The sequence below is a fragment of the Aethina tumida genome, chromosome 1 (assembly GCF_024364675.1).
Source record: "Aethina tumida isolate Nest 87 chromosome 1, icAetTumi1.1, whole genome shotgun sequence".
NCBI classification, from domain to species: Eukaryota; Metazoa; Arthropoda; class Insecta; order Coleoptera; family Nitidulidae; genus Aethina; species Aethina tumida.
The window spans coordinates 3,846,597-3,864,754 of NC_065435.1; the positions used below are offsets into that span (position 1 = coordinate 3,846,597).

The 18,158-nt window shown below is 34.7% G+C and overlaps 2 protein-coding genes across 3 annotated transcripts in view; one reads left to right on the plus strand and one right to left on the minus strand.

The window, feature by feature from the left end:
- The window catches only part of LOC109601635 (transcriptional coactivator YAP1-A), a 46,976-nt gene extending 37,895 nt beyond the window's left edge, over positions 1-9,081 (plus strand). The window contains exons 2-5 of one of the 2 annotated variants that reach the window (XM_020017888.2): positions 4,697-4,827; positions 5,108-5,239; positions 6,779-7,024; positions 7,079-9,081. In XM_020017888.2, coding sequence (XP_019873447.1) covers positions 4,697-4,827; positions 5,108-5,239; positions 6,779-7,024; positions 7,079-7,329 — 760 coding nt within the window. In that variant the 3' untranslated portion in view covers positions 7,330-9,081. The remainder of the gene's footprint in view (positions 1-4,696; positions 4,828-5,107; positions 5,240-6,778; positions 7,025-7,078) is intronic. The other variant, XM_020017889.2, reaches the window with a different exon arrangement.
- A 74-nt stretch (positions 9,082-9,155) lies between these two features.
- On the minus strand, positions 9,156-16,922 carry LOC109601636 (protein MON2 homolog). Its single transcript, XM_020017890.2, has 13 exons — positions 16,581-16,922; positions 16,395-16,526; positions 16,156-16,338; positions 15,729-16,100; positions 14,899-15,096; positions 14,591-14,837; positions 14,392-14,536; positions 13,046-14,338; positions 12,827-12,989; positions 11,063-12,453; positions 10,600-11,010; positions 9,902-9,984; positions 9,156-9,843 (listed from the first exon to the last, which is right to left on the minus strand). Exons 1-13 carry the CDS (start codon positions 16,698-16,700, stop codon positions 9,668-9,670), a joined length of 4,914 nt encoding a protein of 1,637 aa, XP_019873449.2. The 5' UTR covers positions 16,701-16,922; the 3' UTR covers positions 9,156-9,667.
- Positions 16,923-18,158: the final 1,236 nt, after the last annotated feature.

The following is an 18,158-nucleotide window of genomic DNA, read 5'->3' on the forward strand; positions in this document are numbered from 1 at the left end:
AAATTTTCTATAGATCATCTTTAATACACGTTTAAAAAGCTAATACTGACATTTCAGTGTAAAAAGCAATTTTTAATAAACTGTTCAGCCTTCCTAAATGTTACATAGAGAAGATGGGACGTCTCATTTTACCAAAGTCTTCCCAAATTTGCTATATATCATGTTTAATACACGTTTAAAAAGCTAATACTGACATTTCTGTGTATAAAGCAATTTTGAATAAACTGTTTAGCCTTCCTAAATATTATCTAGAGAAGATGGGACGTTTTATTTTACTAAAGTCTTCCCAAATTTTCTATATATCATCTTCAATACAGGTTTAATAAACTAATACTGACATTTCTGTGTACAAAGCAATTTTGAATAAACTGTTCAGCCTTCCTAAATGTTATCTAGAGAAGATGGGACGTTTCATTTTACCAAAGTCCTCCCAAATTTGCTATAGATCATGTTTAATACACGTTTAAAAAGCTAATACTGACATTTCTGTGTATAAAGCAATTTTGAATAAACTGTTTAGCCTTCCTAAATGTTATCTAGAGAAGATGGAACGTTTCATTTTACCAAAGTCTTCCCAAATTTGCTATAGATCATATTTAATACACGTTTAAAAAACTAATACTGACATTTCTGTGTACAAAGCAATTTTGAATAAACTGTTTAGTCTTCCTAAATGTTATCTAGAGAAGATGGAACGTTTCATTTTACCAAAGTCTTCCCAAATTTTCTATAGATCATCTTCAATACACGTTTAAAAAGCTAATACTGACATTTCTGTGTACAAAGCAATTTTGAATAAACTGTTCAGCCTTCCTAAATGTTATCTAGAGAAGATGGGACGTTTCATTTTACCAAAGTCTTCCCAAATTTGCTATAGATCATGTTTAATACACGTTTAAAAAGCTAATACTGACATTTCTCTGTACAAAACAATTTTGAATAAACTGTTCAGTCTTCCTAAATGTTACCTAGAGAAGATGGGACGTTTCATTTTACCAAAGCTTTCCCAAATTTTCTATAGATCATCTTCAATACACGTTTAAAAAGCTAATACTGACATTTCTATAAATTATATTAAGTAACTTTTTGCATAAATTACTTGTTATTCCCAAATGTTTGCAGGAGGAAAGTTGATTGCAATAAATTCAATATAAGATGTAAATGTAGGAGGAAAATCAAACAAACGATAATAAAACAGAAGCAATTGTATCAGTGAAATTTATTAACCAAAGAACGTATCTTACCCACATTGTGTAATATAATTCTGTCAGCTACATAAGGGTTTTAATTAACTTTATATTGAACTGGCTTCGTATTACGTGTTACAAAACATTAAACCAAACGAACCACTTTCTTATCGATATGATTTATGCATTTTGTATACATTGTAGCATTAAATAACAGCAATAGGTTTAAATTTATCTTATTTCTTTGGAAAATTGTTTTTGCATGAAAGCAGAAACCGCGATTCTTTTTCATTTCCTTTTCCCACTGGCTGGCGTTACGATTACACAGTTTGCGACCTTCAGTTATTAATACAATTCTGGGATAAAATCACTTTATATTTAATTAATATAATTTATCAGATGTTATCGTTGTTTTCAGTTTTTTTCCCACTCGAGATTGAACGTTAATAAAACCCCACCGAAATGTACTTTGTAATCAGGCAAACAATAATAATAATTCCCCGTGTAAGCAGTACGCAAGCAAAACGGCGACGTTTCGAGCGTTAGCCTTTGTTTGATGATTAAATACATGAGATTCATCTTAAGTCAACAACTATCTATGTGAATATCCCCACCTTGCTTTTACTTAATTGACGCATGAGCCGTTTGATACTTGACTAAGTTTACTTTGCGGGTATCGTGCTAACGCAACAGATGGCACTAAATAACACGGCCAGTTCCATATACACTGGGAACCAGCAATTTAGCGCATTTTTTACGGCCTCGTTTTGTTTTGTTTGCCGGAAAGATTTATGTACGTCGTATTTTCGGATATGTTGCCGATTGGCAATTATTGGGTTACAATAATCGAAAATGATTTAGCGCGTGATTTTCATGCGCGACAACAAAGGTTCCAATTTATAATTTACTTTAAATTTAATGGCTTTTTAACTACCAAAACGTTATAAATAAACTCAATTATTTTACTCCGTTGTTTAACTCATTTATGTTTCATAATAAAAATTCTGGATCATTTTAAAGTAGAAATATTCAATGTTTCTCATGTTAGCTATTTAAAGGTTGTGTGAACTAATAAACAAGTCAGCAATTACTTAAATAATCAGCAACAAAATCACACACATATTCAATTACTATTTTCTAATATACAATCAATTTATTTTAAGCCGCACCTTTTCTGGTTTATCATGTTTTATTTAAAAGGTTTTACACTAATAAATAAAAAATAATGTCAGTCTTTAGAAAGTGTTAAATAATCACCAACAAATTCGGAAACTATTTTCTAATATTAGCTTAATCTATTTAGTTTGAGCCTCACTATATCTAAAATATCATAAACATCAGTAAAAGAGATTTTTATTTAAATAAATAAAAAATAATATATACAAAAAGTCAACAATTTGATAAATAATCATCAGCAAATTTAGTGAAGTCTTCAACAACTATTTTCTAATATTAGCTGTTACTACTTGAGGATGTTGAATGTTACATAATCTACATATTCTGAGCCTCAGAGTATCAGGTGTATCATAAGCATCAACAGAAAAGATTTTTATTTGCAAGAATTTGGACTAATAAATAAAAAATCGTATCACTAGAAAGTAACAATTTATTAAATAATCTTCAGCAAATTTACAGAAGTATTCAATAACTATTTTTTAATATTAGCTGTTACTACTTGAGGACGTTGAATGTTACATAATTCACATATTCTGAGCTTGAATGTATCTAGTGAATCATAAGCAGCAACAGAAAAGATTTTTGTTTGCAAAAAATCAACAATTTATTAAATAATCATCAGCATATTTAGTGAAGTGATCAACAACTATTTTCTAATATTAGCTTTTACTACTTGAGGATGTTGAATGTTACATAATCTACATATTCTGAGCGTCAGTGTATCTAGTGTATCATAAGCATCAACAAAAAAGATTTTTATTTGCAAGAATGTGGACTAATAAATAAAAAATCGTATCACTAGAAAGTCAACAATTTATTAAATAATCTTCAGCAAATTTACAGAAGTATTCAACAACTATTTTTTAATATTAGCTGTTACTACTTGAGGACGTTGAATGTTACATAATTCACATATTCTGAGCTTCAATGTATCTAGTGAATCATAAGCAGCAACAGAAAAGATTTTTGTTTGCAAAAAATCAACAATTTATTAAATAATCATCAGCATATTTAGTGAAGTGATCAACAACTATTTTCTAACATTAACTGTTACTACTTGAGGATGTTGAATGTTACATAATCTACATATTCTGAGCCTCAGTGTATCTAGTGTATCATAAGCATCAACAAAAAAGATTTTTATTTGCAAGAATGTGGACTAATAAATAAAAAATCGTATCACTAGAAAATCAACAATTTATTAAATAATCTTCAGCAAATGTTCAACAACTATTTTTTAATAGCTAGCTATTAGTACTAGAGGATGTTGAATGTTACTTTGAAAAGATTTAGCCTAATAAATGTCAGCTAACAAAAATTCAGCAATTTATTATTATTAAATAATCAGCATCCAATAACCGAAAGGCGATGCAGTTAATCATTAACCGACAGTTAAAGACTTAATAGCTGCATTTGTTGCGTTGTTTTCGTGTCCATATATTCAATATTTATTGATTGTGGGATACCGGTCAATGACCCATTTATTAACTCATAATAATTTATGGTCAATGGCGTTAATATTTTGATATAAATCCTGGCACCAGATTTAGTTTTTAATGTCGTCACATACCCTCATCTCTAAATTGCTCCGACATAATCGAGTTTAATGCGTAGATGACCCTGTTCTCCCGTAAAATGACAAATTTATGCATAGTTTATTACACCATAAAGTTATAAAATTACTCGACTCATTTATGGATTATCACGTAAAGAGGTCTGCTGATCGACGCGATTTTTTTTTAACATTATATCTTTAGAAATCTATTTGGAACCCGTTTTGTTTTCTACGTGTTTAACACTTTTAAACATCTTAATTCGCTTCTCACAGCTTTTGTATCATTAGTAACAGGCTGAAAATAATAAAAAGGATCAACGACCGATATTCCACAATCAATAAATAAATATATGGTCACGAAAACAATGCAACAAACACGTCAATTAAGACATTAACTTTCGGCTAATGCGATTGATTAGCTCGATCGCGTGTCACTGAAAGATTCCCATTATTCATCAAACACCGACGTTTTTGATAACACAAATGAATTTAATACCGGATAATTAACCATATTTAATGAGTCAGAACTTCCTACCAGCGGTTATCGGGAATAATTAGAATATTTAATTATTACAAACCGCCAAAAATTCTAACATGTGTGCCACAAGCCAATGTCGGAAGATAAGGCACGTGTTGGAAGACTTATTTTCGTACGGTACTCACGGCCAGGTTGATAAGGTTGATCTATTTTTGGTTCAATTCCTCCACCATCCGATTCCTCACTCATTTTTATGGTTTACAATAAAGGATTTGTGCTGATTGGTTGTTTCTCTTGCAGCCACACGACCAGAACGACAACATGGGAAGACCCAAGGAAATCACTGGCTGCCCAGGCCGCCGCCGCCCAACATCAAAGCGCCGAACACCTACTGTCCTCACAAACATCACACCCATCGCCGACTTCCACATGTAAGCCCATCGCGTTTTGTTCGAGCCACGGAAAAAATTCAAGGATCGTCTCCTTAAATTTTTTTGCACGGCCTTTAAAGGGGATATTTCACCAGTTAAGCTCAAGCCTTACAAATGGATAAACACTGGTTAAAAATCATGTTGATTGCACCGCATCATCGATTTCTTTTCCAATGATTTAGAGTGTGCAAGTCGTGCAATCAACATGGACACCGCTTAAAATCAGGCCGGACTGTCTTTCTTTAATTTGATGAAAGTAATTCAAAATTTTTGTCTACAGCTGCCAAATTAACGACAGACGTAGATTTAGGCCCATTGCCGGAAGGATGGGAACAGGCCCAAACTCCCGAGGGAGAAATTTATTTCATTAATCATCAAACACGTACAACCTCGTGGTTTGACCCCAGAATTCGTAAGTTAAGCTAAACTGGTTTTGTATTTTCTATATTAACCAATTTGCTAAAGGGCTCGGATTAGATATTTGTAATTGTCATGTTTTAGCTGTAACTGTAAAATAGACAGATATGCTAGTTGCTTTAAAATAATTTATTAGATACTTTGAACCTTCCAAGTTTTGCAAATTGTCTTAAAAATTAAAAAATCAGAAGAAAAGCTTAAATTACTGTAATTCTTTGTTAAAAAAAAAGTACCAAATTAGCTGGATTTTTGAGGATCCACACAGAAAAGCTTATAGTTTAAGTTAATCTTCTTAAAACACTGTTACTCTGTGTATATAGTTGTGGTGTTGGGTTTAAGTAGTATCAAATCATCATTTAAAATATTACCATGATGTTTTGCATACATTCATGTTTTTGTTGTTATCATGTTTAGTCTTGGTTTTTCCTTTGAGGTTTTTGTGCACCTACTTCCTTCCCCCCAAATCAGTTAATATTGAATTAATTTGTTCCTTGGTATTGGGCGTTTTCAGCGTAAAAAAATGCGTTTTTCATCTTCTCCAAACAAAAATAAGCATGATAAATACAGTCAGAATATAAAAAGATTTTTATAGTTTTAGTGCATGTCCATAAAAACATGCGAACAAAGATTTTGGCGCAGTCCGTAAAAACAATTTAATTACTTTGCGCATTAAATTTCGTTCCTTTGAAGGGATGCGCTCGTAATTTTTAGATGTACCATTGTGTCTGAAACGAAATGAATATAATGAACATTGGGAATTGTCCGTTGTTGAACTTAGCACTGCGTTGTTGCCGCTACCATTCCATGTAAAGCCTTTATGTAATGAGCATTTTTATAGTGGATAAAAGACACGAGGAAATAACAGCAACAACAATAACTGGAAGAGTTCCTTACGCCGTGTCATATCTGTTGTTTCTTCATCTAACGTCGGTCGTCCATTCACATCAGTCAAGTACCAACATTCAACAAGTATAACGTTGACAAAGGTCAAGAGCTTTGGTTGTCCGGTTGTTGTGAATGAACGAAGAAACCCTTTAAGACACATCAAACACCATTTAACCAATCTCAAGTCAACTATCTCTCCTTTCAACATCTGGTATTTGTTTACACGTAGAGCACTAAACTAATCGATCCACATCAGGTTGTTTGCATACTATTTTTTCGCAACAATGAACTTTTACGACTGAAGAGAATTGTTTTGGTTACGGTTAGCTTTACGACTTGTCGCAGTGAGGCGTCATATAATTTAAACAAAGTTAAAAAAACGTGATTTACCGCAGCGGCATACCTTCAGATCTCGGAACAATGCTGCAAGAAAGTCCATTCTAATTCCAGCCCTTTCGCACACCAATTCGCCATCCGGATTGTTAAAAGATGGAGCACGGCGGAAAAGTCTTCTGGTGCTCAGTTTTTAATGATCATCGAGTTAATTATTAGGCCAGGCATCACTAATTAGAAACACAATGTGGCTTTAATTAGATTATCAATAGATGGTAGTTAAAGGGGTAATACAAATATGCTTTTTCTTTTGCAGCCCAACACTTACAACAAAGGTCCCCCAGCAATTTGGTAGGTTCGACGTGGCACAGCCCTCTGTCGCAATCGCCGGCGAAGGCGCAGCAAGCGAGATTACACCAGCTCCAGTTGGAAAGGGAGAAGCTGAGGCAGAGGCAGCAGGAGATCAGACGACAGGAATTGATCAGGAGCAGTAGTCCGATGGACCCGTACATATCAAATTATACAGATCACTCTAGACAAGAGTCTGGGGACAGTGGGTTAGGTAAATATTGCATCTAGGCGCACCCTAACGGGATGATTAATGAATTTGTTGCAGGAATGGGTAACTTTTCTTTGCCTCACACCCCTGAGGATTACCTATCCAACATAGACGACAATATGGATGTGGCGAGCGAAACACACACAATGGACACGCCGGATATATCGACTTTAAGTGATAATATTGACTCAACAGACGACTTAGTACCGACTTTGGGATTGGATGAGGAGTTTCCGATTTTAGAAGAGGTACAGTCGTTGATAAACACACCCACCACGAGGCCTGATAACGTACTCATCTGGTTGTAATGTTCAAGTGCCTATGCTCATTTTCGCTCATAAGGAAAACAGTTTATTTTTAATACAATTTTTTATTTCTGTTGTATGAATTATTTATTTATTCGAATGTTTATCGGTAAGCTGTTTTCTGTTGTATTTGCAATATACCACTAGCATACGCTTTAAATGGCAATAATATTCAAAATATAATTTAGTTATCAAATTGTTGATTAAAAAAGTTTCATTTTAGCATTTGTAATTGTCACTCAATATATGGGATCGTTATTTAACTATTGGGTATGTTTTTCATACGTATTTTATAGTTTTTAAACTAAGTTAGTTGTTGTAGTTGAATATTCATATTTTTTCTATTGTAATTGTTTGATTTAAAAGTACTGAAGACAACTAACACGTTTTTTTAAAATATTTATTTATTGTTGTGTTCTAGAATAACATTATTTAACGTTTACATGTACTTTTATACCGTCATATGTAATATATTTCTACATATTACCCAAATTGAACTTTTATATTGGCAGTGAGATTTACACAATTTCTATGATATACATACGATATACACCGGTATATCTATAAGTTATATACAACTTATATGTTAGTTCATACGCAGCATATTCAAAAATCGGCGTTTGCCCCACAAATAACAGTACAGTTGATATGTGAATATAGCAATACGAACAAATGAACCGAATTTTGAATATTCTGTCCTGCACAAACATGTGCAATAACTGACTGTTTTACATTAGCCAAGAGCTAAAGTAACAACACGTTGCTCATAATTTAAACAAATCCATCCATTTTGGTGCCTTTAATGATAGTGTATATATTATCGACAATCGTTAATTATAATAATAGATTTATAGACTTTAATATACATTATTTTCACTAACATTATAAAAGAAAGTTTTTCAGAACAATTCACAACAGTTTACGCCCCACAAAACATTTACTATATTTACAGTTTATTGAGATTAATCTAATTGTAAGTCGAAATTGTTGTGGATGGTTCTGGAATACTGTATATATCAGTGCCTTCAGACACGTTTCACTTTTAGTGTAGATTAAGTATTAGCTTTAATTAACATTTTCGAAATGTTTTTTACTCAACGTCTGTCACGTATTTAATTTATCCATGTTCAATTTATTATACAACCCTCCACAATTAATCATGAGTGTAAATATATGTCGGTTAGGTTTTATATTCATATTTTTCAACGCTACTTAATGTTTAAAACAAAAAATTAAGCAACAGACGAAATGTACCTTTAACAGGCTTTTTTAAACCATGTCAAAATTCACTCATATTCTGACAATACTCTAAATTATATACGATTTTATTTTATATAATTTTTAGTATTATTTTTTTTATTGCTAGAACCTGAATTGAATTGAATCTTTCTCATCTAGGATTGATCAAAAGTGCGCTGAATGTATAGTCAAATGTGAATATTAATTTGAAATTACAAAATTCTAATTGTAACTGTACACATATCATAGATTAAGGTGCATTTTTAAATGTGTTCAAATCAAATACTCAAGACTATTGTACTATTTATTGCAACGGCTGTACAAATCAGCGGAAAACTGTAAATGGTAATTTTATGTTGTTTATTTTGTAGAAAGTGTAAAATGCAACATCATTTTTTGCAGGGACTTTTGATTAACCTACTAGAAACCTTTATACAGTTTACAATATGATTAATTATGTATTTGATTTTGTGAAATTGTATTAGACATATTGTAAATATATATTTTAAAAGTGAATGTTATTTAATTACTGCTACCCTATTTAACCACCCTGTTTTTCTTTGGGAGGTTTTAAAAAATAAAACAGTATACAATATAAGAAATCCTTTTTATTTCAATGAAACAACTGTTGTAATGAAGTCATATGTAGTACTAATACTTATCATTTTCAAGAAATAATTTGGACTAGGCTAATTAACAAGTATATTAATAATATAAATTAAAAACATCAACAAAATTAAATCACATATATAAAACATAATAATCTCTACGCGCTGAATAATAGAAGTTTTGTCGTCCAGCATTTATTGATGAGTACATGCTTAACTATTATTACAAATATGTACAATTTCTGAAAATTTAATGTGAATCAATTTATCAGGCAAATGGGCATGTGTATATGAACACAAACAATTTTTGATCTCGAATTCGCTCTGCAAAGAGCATATAAATTCTAAAAACACATTCAAAGAGTATTACCAAAATTTATCATTGGTAGTGTGGAACAAAAATTTCGTTTGTACAGACAAGAACTGATATTCCGTCATAAACAATACTCAGGATATGAATTATTTTAAGACAGGTACAAAATTACAAATACTAATTAAATTAACGTATTTGAATTCTTCAAGCCACTCTGTTTACTTGGAGGTGTCAATAAATCACAGAACTGAAGCAACGCTTCCCTCAACGGTTTTGATACTTGTGTCGATGTTGTCGTTGTGCATTCCACCAAATATGGATACAGACTTATTAATTGTTCCCACGCTTTGTGATCTTCTGCAATCAATAAATATGAATATTAGTTGTGTGACTGATGAAACTGGCATAGGCAAACCTTTCACTGATGTTGCTTTTTTCATGGATATGATCAGCGTCGTCAATGCTTTTAATACGAAGGAAATCTCCGACAAGCGATATCTGTAAGGAAACAACATACCAAATTATTTCTTATAGTTGTTTATTGTACAGTTTTAAGACCCTTAGATTATATAATATAGAAATAATGTTAAGTATATTAGACATAACTCTTTTATTTACTTACTATATTCTTATTATATAAAATGTTACATATATATTTCTGAATTTAGCTGAACAGAAATAAAGCAACTTTAATTTTGAAAGGGATTTTTGTATGTATGACAAATCTATGTTCCTTCAAGCTTCTTTAATTCTTGTGATGACGTCTGGAGATTGGGACGGGCAAGACAAAACACCCATGCTTTGGCCTTTTAACCAATCCGTCACAATTTTGGATTTATATTTGGGATCATTTTCATATTGAAAGACATTTATTAAGAGTATAATTTCTTCAATATATGGAAGCAAATTGTTATTTAATATATCCCTGTATATAAAATATTTTAAGGGGGCCTATAATATGTCAGAAGAAATCTTCATAGCATAATTGAACTGTGAATGAGTATAACCCATTTTTTGTGTGTCAAAATTGAACCACCAAAAATTAACAAAAATTGTTGTCAATAAATTGGTATGTGCAAACAGCTACAATTAAAGTAGGAATATAATTCATACCTAGGCAAAGGACATTTCCCACTTAGTTTCTCGTCTTCAATATACTTTCGAAGCACCTCCTGAAACCTGTGCAGCAGACTGGTCACCGCCAACTGCCCAGCAATACTATTTTCGTCCCCGTTAGCCATCAAATCCTTGTTGTAGCCGTCAACCAGCGAAAACTGCAGCAACGTTTCGAAGCAGGTCTTCGCGAACTCCTCCCTGAGCGTCAGTTCAACGTCGCAGTCGGTTTTCACATTGGTGGCCGAATGGATCGACCCTTTGTTCAGTAATATCACGACCTGCATTATGAATTCCTTCGGAATGCAGTTTGAGTAGGGTAATACTTCGGTTTTAAGCAGTTCTATTATTTGACAGTCGGTGGTTTCGTCTGAGACCATTTCGTCCAAACCTTTGTCGGAGGGAGGACATCTAAAAAATAATTTATAGTAAAAATTATATGGAAAGTCGATGAGTTACTCACGTGTTAGGAAAGAGGAAATCGTTAAGTGTGGAGGCAAGTTCGTTCCACATGGAGAAAAATTGATTGCCATGGGATCTGGCAACTTTGAGACCAATCTTTAAAACAGTCAGTAAGCTATTGGCGGCTAGTTTCCAAATGGTGCTTGACATGCAGTTGTATTTTAAGGCGAGAGGCGTATGCAAGGTGGCAATTATGTCGTGCAGAATGTTGGCGCTTATTACTTCTGGATTATCTGATGTTTTCTCGTACAGTTTTACCGCCATCTTTATGGATTTCTCGCCAAAAGGTACGTAGTTCATGGAGATCCAGTCGGTTATTTTCGACTTGCTGGTTTCCAATTTGGTGTACGAGGGTGGTGAACACGTAAACTTGGCGAAGCATAGAAGTCTTTTGAATATTTCTGGGATCATTTTGTTGGAATTCCTAGTCATGACTTCCTTTTGCAACAATTCCATTGTGTGTAAGACGTTATCATGCAAATGTGTTAGACTGTAATCTGACGACGAGGATGTTATTATATAAGCAGTCGTTTCACCGTTAACGGGCACACTAACTACGTTAGTCAAGATCGTGCCCAACTGCTTTAAATCTTCTAAACTAAACGTATTTCTTGTATGAAGGAATATGTTGGGAAAAATTTGTACTAAGGCTATCAAATAATTTTGGCTGGGTATATAATAGTCGTCGGTAACTTCATTGTCCGCAGGCACTCTGATTTCGCTACCGATTTTAACCCAAACCTTCCAAGCAACTGCCCAAATTTCCTTGTCGTCGGGCTGCGCCACCTTCTGGTCCGGATTGCTCGACTTCTTCTGGAACAGTATCTCCTGGAACGACTTCAAAGCAGCAATGGAGACCTCGTTATTTTTACTCAAGGCCGCATTCTCGATGAAATCCAACAAAATGGACCAGGCCCTGGGAAAATCACCCAAGGCTTGCAAGAGCGGTCTTTTGGTGTTGAACACCCGAGCCACGCCCGACAACGTGAGCACCTGAGTCTCCGCCCACTGTTTCTGCGCAGTGTTCCGCGTGTGGTGTATCATGATGCTGCCGTCCGAGTCTACTTTGTCGGTGCTGGCGGAGTTCGAGAAGTTCCTCACGTTGCTCAGCAGTGGAAACAGCACCTGCCACAGCAACGCCTGCCACGTGGACTGTCTGAGGAGGCCCCCGTGAGCCGATATGGTTTGGAACAGGGTTTGTCCGGCCGATTTGCGTACGGCCGGCCGGCTGTCCACGCACAGCTCGCCGAGCCGTGCGTACAGGCACATCCACAGCTTGTCGAAGCTGGGCATGTTCGGGACGCCGGGGAAGTCTGGCAACACCGTCGTGTCTTCTGTTACTGTCTGGTTCAGTTTGCCTTGGTTTAAGTGGAAGTAATCCGAAATGTTCCACTGGAAATACAATAAATATATAACTTAAAACAATAAATATATTTACATTACATGACTTTTTATAATTATTTTTAAACATAATTTTCATCTTATTTTGTTCAATACTTAAATTTTATTATTGTATTTTTCTGTTGTTATTTTAATGAATATTTTTATATTGTTTTTATAATATATTTAATATTTTTTTTACCTTAATGTGTAATATTTTATTTTTAAAAAAATTTTTCATCACATTTAATAAATAATTTATTAATGTAATTTTTGTTATTGTAATTTCCTTTAATATTTCAATATTTCATACTATTCCATATAAGTTCTTCATATGTTACCATATGCTGTCATAGAAGTTCAGATTGTTTTTTTCTGTACTTACCATCAAACCAACAGCCGTGAGGGAAATGTTAAGTTCCTGTGTCTGAGCGCCGAATTTCGCGACCGTATCAACGCAAAGTGGAAGACATCTCCAAGGCATAACAGGCAAGAAATCCGTTATTATCAATTGCAAACACTGAAACGCCGACCTGATCAAAGTCTCTCTGAAACCAACATTTATTAAACCCATTGTGAATTTTTTGAAGATATTTATACTTACACGTGTTGGTCGTTAACTGCTCCAGTAATGCCCAGAATTAATGGCCAACCGTGAGGCAGAATTTCTCCGGCGCTTTGTAGGATATTCAGGACACATTCCAGCTGTCTCATCCTTACGTCGCTGTGTGGCACTGAGGACAGCTCAAACAGAGGCCCAAGTAACAAAGTTTGTAGTTTTTGATTTTCACGAAGGGGTGTGGCGTGTTTGAAATGCAGGGCTTGTTTAACCAGATAAGTGATGGCCTCCACTCCCCATTCTCTCATTCTAATATGCGGATGATGGCAGACTTCCAGGAGATGATTAGTTAAAGGCCTCCACAGAACTTCAATCCTAGGCATGTTGACCAAACCAGTTTCCAACAGTTTTGCCACAGCAAACAAAGAAGGCTCTCTGTTGGAGTAAGCCAACTCCATGGCCTCATGGGATAGTTTACACAAGGCATTAATTAAGTGATGCAACGCCACATCATCGAGGTAACGACTGGATTCGAACAACTTGCTCAGCATCGTTGACAAAACGGGAAGATCCGCCATTACAGACGTCTGTATCCCAGCGTTTTGTTCAGTCGAAGCCCTTCCAGCCTTTAAACTGCCCCCGGTCGAGGGCTTCAGCCCGAGAATCCAAACCAAGTGTTGCAACGTCGTGAGCACCAAGTGCCAGCTGGTGCCCAAAATACTCCCGTGACAATGAGCCAAACTCAGTAACGCCCTCATCGATTGCAAATTCTTGTTGGTCAGCATAACCGGGCCTTGGTGGGTGCCGGCTGGTACCGAGGACGTGGGCAGTGGCGTCCCAACGGCCACGACTTGCTGTCGGAAGTCACCCTCGCCGTACTGCACGATCAACGAACTCAAATCCTGGCTGTCGCGATGGTGGGAGTGTCTCAAGTTGACGCCCGAAGGCACCGTGTTGAGGACAGTCAGGGCGTAATGTGGCGGCAGCGACGACTTGCATATGGCCGTAATGAACGCATCTCTGGGCGTCTGCAGGTCCAGCTCGCCGCATAGCGAGATGAAAGTTTGTATCGACTTCAAAATGGTCTCGGTGGTCGATTCGTCGGTGCTGGCGTCCACCAGGGGGCTGAGGGCGGCCAGCAGGCCACACCAACTCGAGTTTATCAGCTGGCATTTTAATTGTTTGCTGGGTTCAACTGGGATTGCCGGCTCCTCCGGCGACTGCGGGCCCAGGATTATCTGCAACGAGCGGATTATCTCCAGCAGGCAGGCGTAAGCGACGGATATGCCGTAACCTTCCTGCGGTGACACGGGGTCGATCTTGTCCAGCATCTCTAAACTGAAATTAAACGGATTAGATGGTTAAGAACGGGGTTTGTGGTGAGCAGTTACAATTGTGGTTTAGCTTGGCCTGTGGGGAAGGTGACGACGATCGGCAGCCAGACGCCCCTCAATGAAAAACCGGGAGGCGGTGAGACGCCCGGTCCTGTCGGCAAGCCACTCAAGTACATCTGTTGCTGCGGCTGATTCATCGACACTAAAAATAAACGTTTAATAGTACAATTCTAATAAAAAAATCGAATGTTACTACTTGAATTGTTGATCTGTTGTGTTGTAACAAATAATGATTGGACATATGCTCCTAATGAGTTGACAATGTCTTGGAAAATACTAGTGGTGTGCTTCTTCAAGTCGTAGCACTGACAAAAGGAAAGCAGTAGTGCTGGCTGTATTGTCATTTTGTGAAGTACTTCTAATGCGAGTGATCTCTGCCAATTTGGTTTGTCTGGATCCAGGAACTTCACGATTAGTGATAGGAATATCTCGCATTCGGTTACCTTGATTTATTAAAAAAGTTTGTATTAGCACAATATTTTTATAAAATTGCAGAAATCTTACCAATAAGCTGTGGTATTTTTGGATGAGAATGGACACTACACGTAACAACCTCATACTAATAGGAAAATATGGTTTTTCAAAAGGCGCTGCTTGTTGTATATTTGTAGGAACATTGCTTCTATATTTAATATTCGGCGAAAACAGTTTAATAACGAGAGGACAAACCTTCTCCTTTAACAGCCAACTAAATTCAGGATTCTGTAACAAAAAAAATATATATTTTTCAATTAAACATCTACCACAATTGTAAATAATAATTATTTTAATTAAAATTCACCTAATAGCAGTTTAAAATAATAAAAATTAGCAATTGCCCTTTGTTCCTAGCAAAATATCCTTGTTTTTTATTTGTTTTAAATACCAAAAGAAAGAATTAACGTTATAAATCCGACTTTTTCAAATTCACATTATTGTCAATTTTTCAACAAATTTTAATTGTCTGTAAAATTTTTGGTTAGTGTGGTCTACATGTTTATTTTCAGGCTCAGTTATTTTGATATATTTGGTATATGTAACGTATATGTTTGCAAACAAACTTTGTTAATAAAAAATCAATTTGGCCTGGAAAAAATATGGTATATTATTTTATTTGTGAGTAGTTGTACCCACAAATAAAATAAGACGTATCTGGTAAAAAGAAAAACTAACAAATTGTTTAACACCATTACAACAGATATAAACAATTCCAGGGGATAAATAACCAATTTATAATTATGTATATAGTTTTATGGCGTATTTTCTAATGTTAACGTTAATAAATAACAATAAATGTAACTAAAACATTTGACAAATTCTGGACACACTAAAATTTGATTATATAGTTCTCTTGCCTTGAAAAACACGCTGCTGTACTGCGTCAGCACAGACTCGAGCAGCTCCAGCCCGAACGTCCTGGTCATCTCAGTCATGCCGATGAGCCAATGGGGCTGGTCGGCGTTCACTAGCTGCACCAGGTCCTGGAACAGCAGAAACGCGTCCTGGGCGCACGGCGGCAGACCCTTGGGCGCCGTACCCGCCGCCCCTTTGAATTCTTCCACGTTGAACTCGCGCTGTTGCATGTTCTTGTTGTCCTTCGACAGGCGTTCATCCTCGACGACCACGCGCTCGAACACCAGCGACACGAGCTGTCGAACGGTCGCGCCGGCCGTGTTTATCGTTGTGGAGCTTTTGGCGAAGTGCAGACGGAAACACAACACCAGTGTCTGTAATTGGGATGTTTCGGTTTATTTATTTCGACTTGTGAATTGCGGGACTTACTTTTGCTAGTGTGTCGCCGTGGACTATGGTATTTGTTGTGAGAAGTAACGTGACTGACTGTAGAATTTTGACTTCCTCCAAGCCAGACTCCATGAGCGTCCATAGTGTGTTTGTGATGAACTTGGCACCTTTTTGGTCTATTAATTGTTTGGTTATAAGCTTCTGCATTATTTGCAAGCAACACTACAACAAACAACAATGTACCAATTCATAAATACAACCATGAGCCTCTTACGTACTTTTATAAGCTTAACATCCTTTGTTTCACAACCCTGAGACAGTGGATAAATAATTTGGTTGACAACAGAATAAATAGAAGTCGGTGGATTATTGAGGGTACCTTTGAGCTTCACCACAGCCTCCTCACACGCCTAAAATGTCGATTTATTAATGAAAACATGACCACTGTTGTATGAATTAAATACCTCCTTGACTTGGGGATATTTCTTCTTTGATTCATTGGACAACGTTTTAAAATCGCTTTGCAGACCTTCAATAAATGCCGGCGTTAGCTCAATTTGTACCGCAGGTGGTTCATAAGCCATTATTTCGGTGTTATTTAAATCCACGTATGACAATGTTATTGAGGTGAGCTGGCACCTGTCAAATGTCACTTAAAAAGTGCAACTTTTTCGGTTTTCTCCATTAAAATTGTAGTATTTACGGTCACATTGACACCTTAGAGCACGTACCAGTTTGTTTTTCGCGTTTACTTTAATTTATTTTATAAAACGAGACGTTGTTTACGCACCCAAATCTCAACCAATAACAATAAAATTTTGACACATAACATAACCTCAAAATAAACTCATAAATTTGATTATCAAATATTATTTAAATTAGTTCACTTATTGATATTGATTGATAAATATTAATAGCATTACATTCTATTTATGTAATTTGTTATTTAAATATGTGTAATAATGTAAATATTTCTTGGTGGGGATAATGTATAGTATGTTCAATACATTATACCTATAGGTTATTCATATAATAAAGATTTACCATTATAATCATGTTTTCTTTTATCTACTATCTTTTATGATATTCATTAAACGTTATTTTTTAATTGATTTATAATAAATCCAAATGTAAATTAAAATCTTATGTTTTACATTAACTACTTTGTTATTTTTAGTTGATTAAATGAAATATTTTAATGACAATTGAAATAATATTTAATACGATAGTTAGAAACAATGAAAAGTTTTGATATTATCAGAGAATTTGAATTACTTGCATCTTAAAAAAAAAATCAATACAACAATGTTGCTAGTTTTAAATAATAAATCAATAGTGACAGAGATCAAAAACTTTATTCAGATTCTTAATTATAATAATTTTATCTCTATCCTTTTTGATATTCAATAAACTTTATTTTTTAATTGATTTATAATAAACCCAAATGTAAATTAAAATCTTATTTTTTACATTAACAATGTTGCTGATTTTAAATAGTAAATCAGTAGTAACAGAGATCAAAAACTTCATTCAGATTCTAAATTATAATAATTAATGATTACGAATACATACATAATTCAAATTACTGTAACAATAAATGAGCATTATACATAACGTAAAAAATAATAACATACAAGTTGTGTTTTTAAATAGGTGGTCAAAATTTGAGACCAGATAGGATAAAGAAGAAAATTTAAATAATTTGTTTTCAATTGTTTTTTTTTCCTTTTTGGAAGAACAGTCCCCCAAATTTAAATTTCAAAAATATTTGGTACGTATTAATGTAAAATACGTACCTACAATTATTTACATAATTTAGACGTTTATAAAGTGGTGTAGAAAATAGAACAAGAAAAAGAGGAGAACCCCTCAAAATCTACATTTCCATATCATTATGGAAAAAGTATATGACATTGAACTGTAGGTATATAATTTAGGATAATAAATATGAAATTTAAACACGACTGAGCCAACGGTTGCAAAAACATGAAAGAAATAATTTTTGAAATTTATATTTCTTCAGGAGAAACTTTTCTGTCAGC

Excerpts from the sequence above, each read along its gene's own strand:
- LOC109601636 (XM_020017890.2), bottom strand. The coding sequence starts at position 16,700 with ATGGCTTATGAACCACCTGCGGTACAAATTGAGCTAACGCCGGCATTT. Across the intron at positions 14,339-14,391 it reads GGCCAAGCTAAACCACAATT|TTTAGAGATGCTGGACAAGA; the intron begins GTAACTGCTCAC and ends GTTTAATTTCAG. Across the intron at positions 11,011-11,062 it reads GATTTCCTCTTTCCTAACAC|ATGTCCTCCCTCCGACAAAG; the intron begins GTGAGTAACTCA and ends ATTATTTTTTAG.